We start from the raw sequence: 12321 nt of genomic DNA, 5'->3' as shown, positions 1-12321 counted from the left end.
TTGGGGAAATACTAAACGACACTGACCTCATTTCCTTTAGAACAATGAAAATTAATAGTTTCACGTTTTATTAGGCTGATATTCCAGATGTAGTGTACATTTAATTAAGTGTAGTTTCCTTTTGGTTATGGTATGTGTATCTGCTTTTTGTCGCAAATTCTTTCTAGTTTTACAGTTTTCCACATGTTTTCTTTCACCATTTATGATTTTTTCAAAGCAGAGCTATAAGGATTTAAATCACTTTAGCATGCAGCAAAACAGTTCCCATTCAAACAATAAACGCCATTTTAAAAAGCCTTTAGATCTTCTGTCACTTCATAAATATAAATGTATAAAAACATTATGCAGTTGTAGTGCCCACCTGCTAATTAAATGCAGATTTCCTCAAACTTGTTTTAAAATCTGCTTATTTGTTTCAACTCTGTCTCTGTTCAGAATACATATGGCCCTTGTGAAACTAATTATGCTTATGGAGCAGCTGTTAAATTTAGTGCAACTAATTTTATCCAATATTTTACATTTTAATTGATTACCTGTGAAGAAATTAGCAAATTAACACTTATTGTGCAGTAACTGAATGGGCTTTTATGGATACTTTCAATTTTTACAAGTGGACTAAGTGTTGATGGAATAAAGACATTTCTTAGGATTTTAGATAGGAAAGTTATTGGTGAGCCTTGATTATCTGGTGTGAGAATTTAGGGATACTGAGTGATGCCAAGCATCTGTGTGTTCTGTAACTTAGACATGAAAAGCAGATTGGAAAGTAATAGCTTTTCACAGAATTTTGGTAACATATGGGCTTATCTGGATCTAAGAACTCTTTGAAGATCTTTGAACTTGACTAAATGACTTAACCTTTGGCATGGTGGGTGGGTGTTTTGTGTGTATTGGTTTGGGGGAAGGGGGTGTGCATGCTGGCAGTCTACTCTCCGGCTTGATTCTATTTTTTGTTTCTCCAGTAGTTCTATAATTTGAACACTTTGGGACTTGCTTTAATATCAATAATCGGGATTGGTTTTATTTTTCAGCAGTAATAACATAGAAAATCTTTATTCTCTGCTTGATCTGTGGACTTTTGTTCTTGTTTACTGATGAGTTCTTGGCGCGGATGACTTCTTGTAGCTCCATTTCATAAAGTCATATCTTTATTTCCTGTCCCGTATATATCGCAAGGTATTGTAATAGTAATTCATAGTAACATACAAGTGAATTCGTTCATGCTACGAACGGAAATGTACCACAGCTTGTTATACACTGAGTAGCAGATTTAGTATACTTTAATTTTCGCTTTATGAACTTACCTTCCAGTGTCAGGAGCCTCTTGCGTCTTTTGGATTTAATATAGGCCTTATGGAAGTTTGCTTAAAGTGTTTGATCTTAATTTTGTAATTACCTGCAGCCTTTGTGTACTAGAGAAGGGTCAGTAGCCTTACCAGAAGTTGTCAAAGCATGATCTAAATTTCTGAGCTTTCATTGTTCAAATTCTGCAGTTGCCACTGAAAAGTGGATGTTGGAGGTTGAATGTTACCTCTTCCTTTTAAAGGAAGAGAGAGAGGAGGGGAAGAAATGGCGTAGAAATTAAGTAGAGAAAGCTATTTGGATTGCAAAGTCAAAGACTTGAAGCTTACAATGTTCCAGACTTGCTTTTAAATATTGTCTTAATTCTGCCCTGATGTCTGCAGGACAGTGTCTGTTCTTACAGTCACTTACTGTTACCCGGTGGTTTCAGACAAGACTAGATGGGGAATCATGGCCTCTTCACTGAATAGTCCTCCTGTCACCTGGTTCCTTGAAGCTTGTGTTTGGTGTTGCAGAATTAGTCTTGCTATTAACAGGTGGGTTTAATTAGCCTGGGATGTAAGAGAGACTGGAGCTTCCCTCAGAGCTGGAGGAGATTGGGCAGGTTTTAGATATTGAGGTCTAAGAACAGTTGTATGTAAGAGGGAAAATTTAAGTGACTGTTAGTTTTGGGAGTACTTACCAATAAAGAAAATCCCGGGAAGAGTAGGAACATCTGCCTGTATAGAAACACAGCACATCCTTTTGCATACTTTGTGGGAAACTGATTTTCTTTGTATTTTTTAAATGTTTTTATATAATTTCTTTGCTTTCTGAATGCATATTTTGGGCACCTCGGTATATGGTGTTACATTCCTTTTGCTTGCTTCTTGTTGTGAGTCTAATCTCTTTAGCTTTGTTTAAGTTTTCTTAACATTATTGAATCAATAATCTCATTTTTGTTCTCACGTTTAAAATGCTTGACTTCCCCCCCCCCCCCCCCTTAAGATTATGTCTTATGCCTTTTTTAAAAGATAAAGGGAGTCTCTTCGTTGCTTATTCTTTTGGTCAGTCCCTTCCTTAAGCTTTCCAGTTTGGGGAGAAAGAAGCCTTTGCTCCGATTTTGGTTTTTGAGGAATGCGGAGAAAACCTGTTTGTAGGCAAAATCCATTACCTTTTTATTTTCCTAAGTGTTTTGCAGTTCCCACTTGTCCCTGTGAGACTTGCACTGCCGAGTCCCTGTACGTTTCAGTGCTTGTCCATTTTCATGGCCTAAAGAGGTACGGTTTCATGCATGCTGGAGGTGATGCGGCGTTCACTCAGTATATCAGTATAATTGTGGCTTTTGCTTCAATCGTAGCTAATCATCATTTCCTGCGGCACTTCATAGAAACTGAGAGCTCTTTAAGAGTGCACACACTGGCAGAGATCAAGAAGATTGTGATCTTACCTGCTTAAGCTCAGCAGTTCTTACATGGTTTATTGCTGCCTTCCTGTTAATTCCCGTTCAGTTTTAGAAGTATTGCTGGCAGAACTTATTTTATCATGTAAGATGAAATTGTTCTAGAGAATTATACTGCAAAGTTTGTTATTTTTGCCATCTTATGTCTGTTATCTTAAAGTATTTAGTCTCTTATCTTAAAGTATTTAGTCTCTGTGCTTCCTTTGTTTCATCAAAATGTGGTAAAACTACATAATGCGTCTTAACTCATAATACACTAAGCTGTTACTTTGATAGTTAAGCAAATATATTTTAAAATTTTCATGCCTCTACTTGGGTGAGAACTCCCTAAGATTTGTTTTCAGCCTAGCAGAAGACTTAGGAGTTGAGATTCAGCTTAAATTTATTCATAAAACTATGGGTTGCGGTTGCCTAGTGTTTTTTCTAATAGTCCTCCGTTCCTATGACTTTGGATAGGTTGTGAAGGAGAAAGATTAATACAAGATAAGCTTTTTCAGAAATGTTCATTGCTGAACAACATTGGAAACGCAGTAGTTACCTCAGTGTAAAAATGATTAACAAAACCTGTTTCGCTAGCATTCAGAAATTGAAGGGAGCATTAATGTTAGACTGTTCCTTCCTTCTTTGCCTCAGTTTTCCTTATTTACTTCACCCCTATTCATGACTGGGGTTAGTACATCTTTCTGTGTTTCTGGAGTTGTGTTGCTTTATCTGTGCTTTATAAAGACTGTTTGTAATCAATATAAATAAATACAATGAACTCAGCAGGCAGAGTTACTTTTATTTGGGAGGGAAAATAATGAAAAATGAAATATTTGCAAAGAACGTTGTACAACGATGGAAAATCCAGGAAAACTCATCTTTGGAGCAGGTCAGGCTATGTCTGTGTGCAGATCCATCACAGGTCAGCGTGGCTGGTGTTTACCTGGTGCTGCATCAAGAGGCCGTGTTAGGGCGTGCTTGTCTCTATCCCTCAGCACTCCTGTCTTGGCTGCTCCGTCCTGTACCGAGCAAATAAACCCTGCGTACGTCTTAGCTACTGGAGAACAAATGTATAGGAGAGACTCCGCAAGTTGCTTCAGGTGCAGCAGAATACACTAGATCCAACTTATTTTCTGCACTGTTCCCTCTATAGATCCCCGAGCATAGGGCATCGCGGTCAGGCTGGGGGCTGCGGCCCCCGGAGGCGGCCAGACTTGCCACCTGCACTGCCCTGACGACCCTTCTCTGTGTGCGAACTTGTTATCTGAGCTAACAAGTCTGACCAAACTGAAGTTGTCTCTGCATGAAGCCAATTCTGGATTGTCTGTGTCTGTGCTCTGGGCTGATCTACAGCCCCGATCAATTGCTCCGATAATTGAAGGATTGACTGAACTAATGTGTCCCGCAGAGATGGCTTCTGTGGAGTAGAACTTAACATTTTTAAGATCTTCGCTGTCATATCCCATTGATAGTCATCTGCCTGCCTCACCTGCGTGCCTGGGACAGGGAACATAAGCTGTATCAGCTGTTTTCTATAACTGTAAACCCAAAGGATAAACAATGATTAGGGATCGCTCCAGGCTAATGAATTTTATGGGTGCAAAAGATTGCAAATGAAAGAACAGTGACAGCTTCTGTAAAGAAAATATTTATCAGTTTGTCAGCGCTGTTGTAAGTACATTATTACAAAACTGATGCAACAAGTCTACTTTTAATTTTTAAAAGCTGGTTTTCTGTATATGAATTATACCTGCCATTTGTTCTACTTAGACGTGTGAACGAACAGAAATCTAGGATTTGAGCATCCAGCTAATCTGAACTGAATTTGCCGTTATTTGCACCTGCAAAAGGTAGATGTGAAATCAAGTTCAAATTTGAGCTGAGAAAGAAAGCTCTCTAGCAATAAATATTTTAGATTCCTCAGTTATTTCTGTTTGAAGGACTACACCCTTATGGAAGGAGAGGCCTTGCATCAAATGAAGGTGACTTGTGTTGCTACCGGGCTTTTGCTGGTTTGTTTTGGGTTTTTTACTGTTTCTGACTTTGCATCTTACCTGCAGAGTTCTCAGAAATCATGGTTACCTTTGAATAGTGAATGTCCGTAGGGCAGTGGTCTGTAAATCTGTGCCTGCCTCATCACGATGCTTGTAAAACCAGTGTCTTTGTGCCAATCAAAAAATAGATCTGATATTCAGAATACTCTTTTAGGTCAAAACTTCCTCTACCTGAGGACTAACAAATGGATGGATGCTTTTTAATTTGTGATGACATAATGAAAATCCATTCTGAGACAGAAAATGTTCTATAGTTCATAATACGCCACTTAAGTGGTAATTTGATCTATTGTATTAGTGCTAATAGTGTGACTGATAATAGGCGATATTGTGTTGCAAGAGATGCCATCTGCTGAACGAAACGTAAAACGGAGGTTCTGACCTCCAGCGCTAGCCTGAACGGCTCAATGGCAAGGATAGGTACGTTAACCCCAGCATGCTGGACAAATTCCAGACTCAATAACAACATTCTTCCTGAATGTAATTTATAGCTTCATCTGGATGTAGTATTTTCTTTTGCTTATTCTATCATTGAGTTTTATTAAACAGTTGTTGCCTTTTAAATGGAGTGATCTTTTGTACGTGATTTTGCTTTTAAAGGCCTTTGGAGTTGCGCGCTCCAAGAGGTGCTAAATAAAGTTTTTACACTGTTTTAAAGAATGCCCTTCCCCCCAACCCTCTCAGTACTTAATGAAACTTTTCAATGAGGTGCCATCAGAACTTTTATGAAGATGTACGTTGTAACAGAAGCTAATGCAAACTTGCTGTTTTCCTGAATATTCATTGTCTATAGCTACTCATGTAGCTCATAGAAAAGATGTATTGATCCACAATAAATTAGAAATTAAAATTTAGAAAACCATCTAAAAGAAATTCAGGAATAATGAAAAGTTTTTTTGGATACAGATAGAAACAGTCCTATTGTAATATTTCTTGATCTTTTTTCATTCAAGTATATCAGTAACAACATACATTTATTACAGAGGAACGGATAACATGATTGAGAACAGAGTATCCTATAGCCATGTAGGAACTTATAACAAGAACCAAATATATGCACAAACCCTTGCACCTGTATGCAGTTTCTCGCGTTATTGGGCCTGCAGGATTGGTCTATTTATAGGTTTTCTGCCAAGTGTGTTTCAAATCTGAGTTGGATGTTAAGAAGCTGTGTGCAAGTGTCAGCTCTGCAGGCTAAAGATTGGGGTTTGGATAGGTCACTTTTGGTTTTTCTGGTTTTTGTTGGAACATCGTTAGTAGTAATGTATTGAATATGTAAATACAAGCACTTAGTAGCAACTGCAAATTCTCTGATTATTTGCCAAGCTAAATTGATCAGAACTTAAGAATTTAACGTTCAACAAAAATTTTCCTTCCTTTCCTTCTCCAATAGCACCAAAGATTACTTTGGTAATACCAGGTTGCTTTGTTAATGGGTGAATACTACGTAGTGTGGTTTAATTTATTTTGCATTCTTCCTTCGGAGTAGAAGCAATGCTTTCTTTTTCACTTTTCTTTTGATAAATTGGCAGGCTTTTGTTTAAAAGTATTAAATTACTAAATGATTTGAAAATGTGTTTTAAAATAGTTGGACTATGTAACAAATCTGACATACAGTGACAGTGAAAAATGTATAACCGCTAAATTTTAATACTATGGATTTTGTGTAGATCACGATCAAGACCTCGTCAACGTTCTTATAGTCGAAGTAGTGAAAGATCCAGTCATAGGAGAACTCATAGCGGGTCTCGTGAAAGAGAGCGGCGTAAAGGCAGAGAGAAAGAAAAAATAAAAGAGAAGGGCAAAGGAAAAGAAAAGGAGATATATGGCACGAAGCATGGGTAAGTGAAATGACAAACAATATAACTATAATAAAAACAGGGAACAGTTTAGTGTCATTTTACTTTTTTTGTAATCAGTTTGCTTTATAGTACATGATGTTTTATATAAACTAAGTGGAAATTACTTAAAATCTTTGAATAGTGTGATTCTCAGTATTTTAAAATTCTGGAATGTGGCAAGATTTCAAACTAAATGATGGTTTAATTTACAATTCTTTTTTCCCCTTGATTTGAAATATGCTAAATAGCTTTCTTCAATTGATTCATGTAAATACTTTTCCAGTACATAATAACCACAGTTTAAGAAAAAAATAAGGAGTATTGGAAAGTACGAAGACTATTTCCTACGAAAAGATGGTTTTCACTGTTCACTCACCGTCCCCCCTTCCTACATTGTCAGAAGTTCCTATTGGGCTTCATCTGTGGCTCCAAGTACAGTTTTGGCAGAAGCACTTGCTGAGGGTGAATGATGGACTGCCTTTCAAAAGCTGCCGTCAACCCAATTTCTGCTTGAAATGACTTGGATTGTTGATCTTGTTTTTACAGATTTCAGAAAAGGCAATTTTATGTAATTACCTCTGCTTTATACACCTTGATCTCCTGCAGCCTTGACTGTGATGTTTATCTTTTCCCTGGTCATGTAATTGGTTTCGAAAAGGAAGACACGGGTGTGTCACTTCATTAATTTCCTTTTGGTGGATTCCCACTGAAACGCTAAATGGGAATTCTGGAGTAGCGTCCTCCACCCATGTTGGTGGCGGTATCTCACAATTACCTCTCTGGTTTTATGGCTGGATGATACTAGTTATTTAGTCTCTCGGATGTCATTACCTACTTGTCCATGGTTATAGCATTGATTATGTAAATATTCAAGGTTAGCTACTTGCATGTTTTTTTCTTATTTGCAGTACATTACTTAGACTGCTGGGAACTTCAAGAGTGGCGTCTTCCACTCATTTTAAGGGATACTTTCCTTATTTTATTAAACCACATGGAATATTTGTTCTTGTTGCGGATGTTTTCAGCGATCAATAGCGTTCAATGTCAACAGAACCTCTGAGATGTTTGCAGTAAATCTGATAAGTCATAAACAAGATGCCTTTTACCCATGAAGTTCAAATATATTTTGATACTTCTAGAAGACGTGAGGAGAAGCCTGGATGTTCCAGCCAAAATTGGGGTTTTTTTATTGAAGTAGAAAAGTAGGGAAAGGATCCATACTGCACACATAACGTTTGGTGTGAGAGAGGTTTTCTGGACTTTGTGTAGAAGCACATCTTAAATCATCTTGGAGTATAGAGCAGTGCTCTGTTAGGATACTGCCTGACTTTATGTCCTTTTATAAGAAGGATCAATACGAGAGAGCTGTAGAAAGAACACAGAAGTGCCCACAATTTTTTTGGAAGCAGGCAATTTGCCTTTGTATTTTGATAACTTATAAAATTGCTTATGCTAAATTTGAAAACAAAATGCCCTGTTTGGGTCATTTCCAAGGTAGTTAGGACAAGGAGTACAAATTGATAATAGAAACATCTCATAACATCAATCCATTTTCCTCTGAGCTCAGGTACTGACTGGTAGGCTTTGTACAGGGATTTCTTACTTGGCACATTATTAGACTACAAAATGAAGCGTACCTAGGATGATGTTGATATAATCTGTGCTTCATAAACTTTTCTGAGGGGGGACGGCATGTTTTTCAGTACAATCAAATAGCGATCAAAGTATATCTGCACGGAGAATATGGATCTAAGAAGCTTTTTCCCTTTGCAGTTATTTGTCATTCTGAAGATTGAGACTGTATCAGCATCACATTATTGTTTGTTAAAGGCTTTGCAAAGCAACGTATTTGAATACACAGAGAAGACAGAGCTCTTTGATGCTATTGCTATTTGCAGTTACTGCACAATTATTTATAATAACAGAATATTCTATTATGGAGGCCAGTAAGAGTGAATTAGGAACCTGCAGTTTTCCTTAAATGCACATGTGTAGGAACAAAGAGGGTTAGTGTAGTTTCTCTTTGCCTTGTGTGTGCTCCAGGAAAATGAGGCCAAATAAGATGTTTTACAGTTGTGTTTTTGTATGAGGCTTCCTCAAGCCTCCCAAGCTCTCAGTTTTCTTCCTCAGTATATTTAATTTATTTATTTATTATGTATTTATTTTCTTTTTGGGTGAAAAGTATGGGAAAGAAAAGACCTCCTTAGCCAAGGAAGCTCACCTGACCTTAGTTTATAGCTGTATGGGAAGGAGGATGCTACGACACAAACTGAGTGAACCTTTTGCCTGTGTAAGCCTGTTGGCTTCTGGCATGTTTTCCTTTGTTTCCTGCAGCAGCAGGGAGATTCAATGGTTCGTTTGTTCTGTCTTGATGCTCATTTCTGAGGAAAGCACCAAGATAGAATTTTTTGTTTTCCGATATCTACAAGGCCTTTTGTAGTTGGCTGTTGGTTAGCAGAAGGTAGCAAGTTGGTTTTGCCGATATTTTTTGAGGGTATATGTTATAATTTAGTATTTTTGTCTTGTAGTGGTGTCAGATGTCCTTTTGTGGGCATGGGTAGGATTATAACTCGTTATAGCTCGCCTCCGCAGCCGAGCATCTTAGCAGATTGTGCGACCGATGCCGGCCCGCTGCAGCACGACAGTTCGCTGCCTTGGCTGGACCTTCACTGCTCACCTAATTGACTTAATGCTGGAGTAGACCAGGAAGCACTGGAACAATTTGCTCCATCAGCTGTCTTCATCGGAGAGCCAGTAAACAAAGATAGGTGATGTCTCCTCAAAATGTGTGGTTTTTTTCTTGTTTTAAGTTGGATCCAGTTTGGACAGGAAAAAAATAAGTATTTTACTTTTCCTCCTGGCATATTCTGCTGTAACTGATACAATGATTCTGCTGTTTTTTCAACTTGTTGTTCACATTTTTTTTTCTCTGAAGTATGAGGAAGAAAGGGTAAATGGACACAAAAAAATGACTGTCAGGTGTACATTTGGATGTGAAATGCTGAGAGGAGTCTGTTGTAGATGACTCTCCACATGAATGAATTTCTAGATCTAGTGTCTAGATCAGCACTGGAAGTAACATTATTCTACAGAGCCTTTCTAGAAACTCCAACAGCAGGGGATTCGTAGAGGAAAAAAATAGTCCTCTGACCTCTGTGTTTGGAATAGATCGTTACAGGTACTCCAAGACACATCAAGGACCAGATCTAGTTTTCAGTTTAAATTCATGCATGTTTGGAATGTATGTATTGAAAATAGCCACTTTAAAGCTATAATGAAGATCACAGAATCACAGAATCGCTAAGGTTGGAAAAGCCCTGTAAGATCGTCAAGTCCAACCACCACCCCAACCCCCCCATGCCCACTAAACCATGTCCCGCAGTGCCACGTCCACACGGTCCTGGAACACCTCCAGGGATGGTGACTCCACCACCTCCCTGGGCAGCCTCTTCCAGTGTCATGCCAAAATCATGCCAAAGCCAGATTTTGAGAAGATGGAATATAAATTATCAGGTGCTAGCTGACTTTACAGTTTAACTTTGCATAAGAGAAAGTATTTCAGTTTGTCAACATTGCCGGTTATCTGATATAAGTAGTCATCTATTTGGGACTTGACTGTTCCTCTAAGGTGGAGAATCAAAATGCAATTTTTGCACTAATTAAGGAGCAAATGGTTTTATTTGATAATTTTCTTTTCTGCGCTTGGCTTGTGTATGTTTGTAGATGTGAGGGGGAAAGGCTTGTGTTTGGTTTTTAAATCAGGGCAACTTTAGGTTCTTTCAAAGTAGATATTGTCTTCACAGTAAACATCTCAAGAGAGATTTCAAGAGTAAAAAAAATCTGCCATAATAATCCAGTCATCGTCCTTTGGCATTCTCCATTTCAGTGAAGATTCTTTAATGTTGTGAACTGAACTTGAACGTTGGAGAAGTGTTAGCTGTTTCGTGGAGACAGGTTGTATTACAGTCATAGCAAAACAGCTGAACTCTTCTGTTCTTACAATCTGAAATGTTTTAAGGGTTATACTATTTGTTCAGCCATTATGGAGGGAGGTTGTGGTAACAGCTGCTTTGAATTTGGGTTGGGAAGCTCATTTACAGCATCTGACAGTACTTGGTGAGAAAAACCTGGCATTAAGAGCAGTCTATCAAGCTTTGAAATAGTTTTGTACTCACTTAAAAGGTAAAACAGCGCAAAGTCAGAAAGCATCCCAGCAGCACACCGTAAATACTCATAAACAAAAAAAGAATCCATCTTTCAGATTATCAGCATTATTTAATTTGCAGTGAAAACTCTTTGCAAAATAAAGCTGATGACAAGCAGGTAGCAAGAAATGTTCTTAACTAGTTTGTATTCAACTGCTGCAGTGCTACGTACTTTCCTTCCATTTTGCAAGTACTCTGAACTAAGCAGTTTGCTTTTGCTGCTTTGGTTTCCTACTCTCATAGTAGTTGTTCGAACTGTGTTCCCCCTTTTTTTGTTTGTTTTGTATTTCTGTTGCAGTGCATGGGAGAAAAAGCTTTATTACCTGGAAGGATATTAAAAAATAAAAATAAAATCAATGAATGGTATGGCTTTTTCTGAATAACTGTTGCCAGCATTTCCAAAGTAAAAGCACTTGCTTGGCCTCATAGCCTTTTCTATTCACCCAGTTTCCCAGGCCAGGTTTCAAATCACAGAAGAATCATATTTCTCTCTTTGTAATAACAATATTGTTCTCTAGTTATGACCCGTGACTGCAGTAGTGATGTCGTGTGCATTATTGCTTTGGACCGGTACTATATCCTAGAATTCTACCAGCGCTTCTACTTTGTAATGAGCACACACATGGTTGGCTTTCCTGTTCTCACGAAAGTTTAGCTGACAAGTGCTATACCAAGGTGTTACCACACCTTTGTAATTTTTATGGAGCACACTGTATCTACTAATATATTATGAAGTGTTATAAATAAAACGGAATTGATAAAATAAGGACCAATATATGTTTTGTGATGCATTATCATTTTCTGTTAACTCTGCAAAACTTTGTAATGCGTAGTCAACATCTGGTGTCTAGCTCTTACCAATAAGTTTTAGTCTAGTGATTTTATTAAATTTTTGTTTATTTGAAAAAAAGCAAAACTTTAATGTTCTTTGTTCCACCGAAGTAGTTTATCAGGTCTTACATTTGGCTGTCCCATTTCCTGTTTTTCTCCTCCTGGTTTCATTTTTTTTCCCTTGCAAAAATGGATCTTATGTGAGAATAGACTGGATATTAGGAAAAATTTCTTTACTGAAAGAGTGGTGAGACATTGGAATAATGGAAGTGGTGGAGTCACCATCCCTGGAGGTGTTCAAGGACCGTGTGGACGTGGCACTGTGGGACATGGTTTAGTGGGCATGGTGGGGTTGGGGTGGTGGTTGGACTTGATGATCTGACAGGTCTTTTCCAACCTTAGGGATTCTGTGATCTGTGGCACCTATGGGATACTTCCTTACCGCTGTCTTCTAGATTTCCAGTACCTGACAAACATTTTGTTTCCTTCTTTTTCCTTCACTTGTGACTTGTTTTTAGAAGTGATAGATCATGTTCACTGGAAAGCAGCAATTATTTTGCTTATAAGGAAACGGAGCAACCCTTCTTCCCCTCCCGTGTTTCTTTGGCTTCAAAGCTTAATACAGCAGTTCAGTTTGAAAGCTTTTTTCTTTATTGTATGGTATA

The 12321-nt window shown here is 38.0% G+C and overlaps 1 protein-coding gene across 1 annotated transcript in view; it reads left to right on the top strand.

Annotated features, from left to right (window-relative positions):
- Positions 1-12321, top strand: part of RSRC1 (arginine and serine rich coiled-coil 1) — a 181346-nt gene that overhangs the window by 31656 nt on the left and 137369 nt on the right. The window contains exon 4 of the mRNA XM_059822879.1: positions 6450-6620. Coding sequence (XP_059678862.1) covers positions 6450-6620 — 171 coding nt within the window. The remainder of the gene's footprint in view (positions 1-6449; positions 6621-12321) is intronic.

The sequence above is a fragment of the Gavia stellata genome, chromosome 11, assembly GCF_030936135.1.
Source record: "Gavia stellata isolate bGavSte3 chromosome 11, bGavSte3.hap2, whole genome shotgun sequence".
In the NCBI taxonomy this organism is placed as follows: domain Eukaryota; kingdom Metazoa; phylum Chordata; class Aves; order Gaviiformes; family Gaviidae; genus Gavia; species Gavia stellata.
This window is presented reverse-complemented; position numbering and strand designations above follow the sequence as displayed.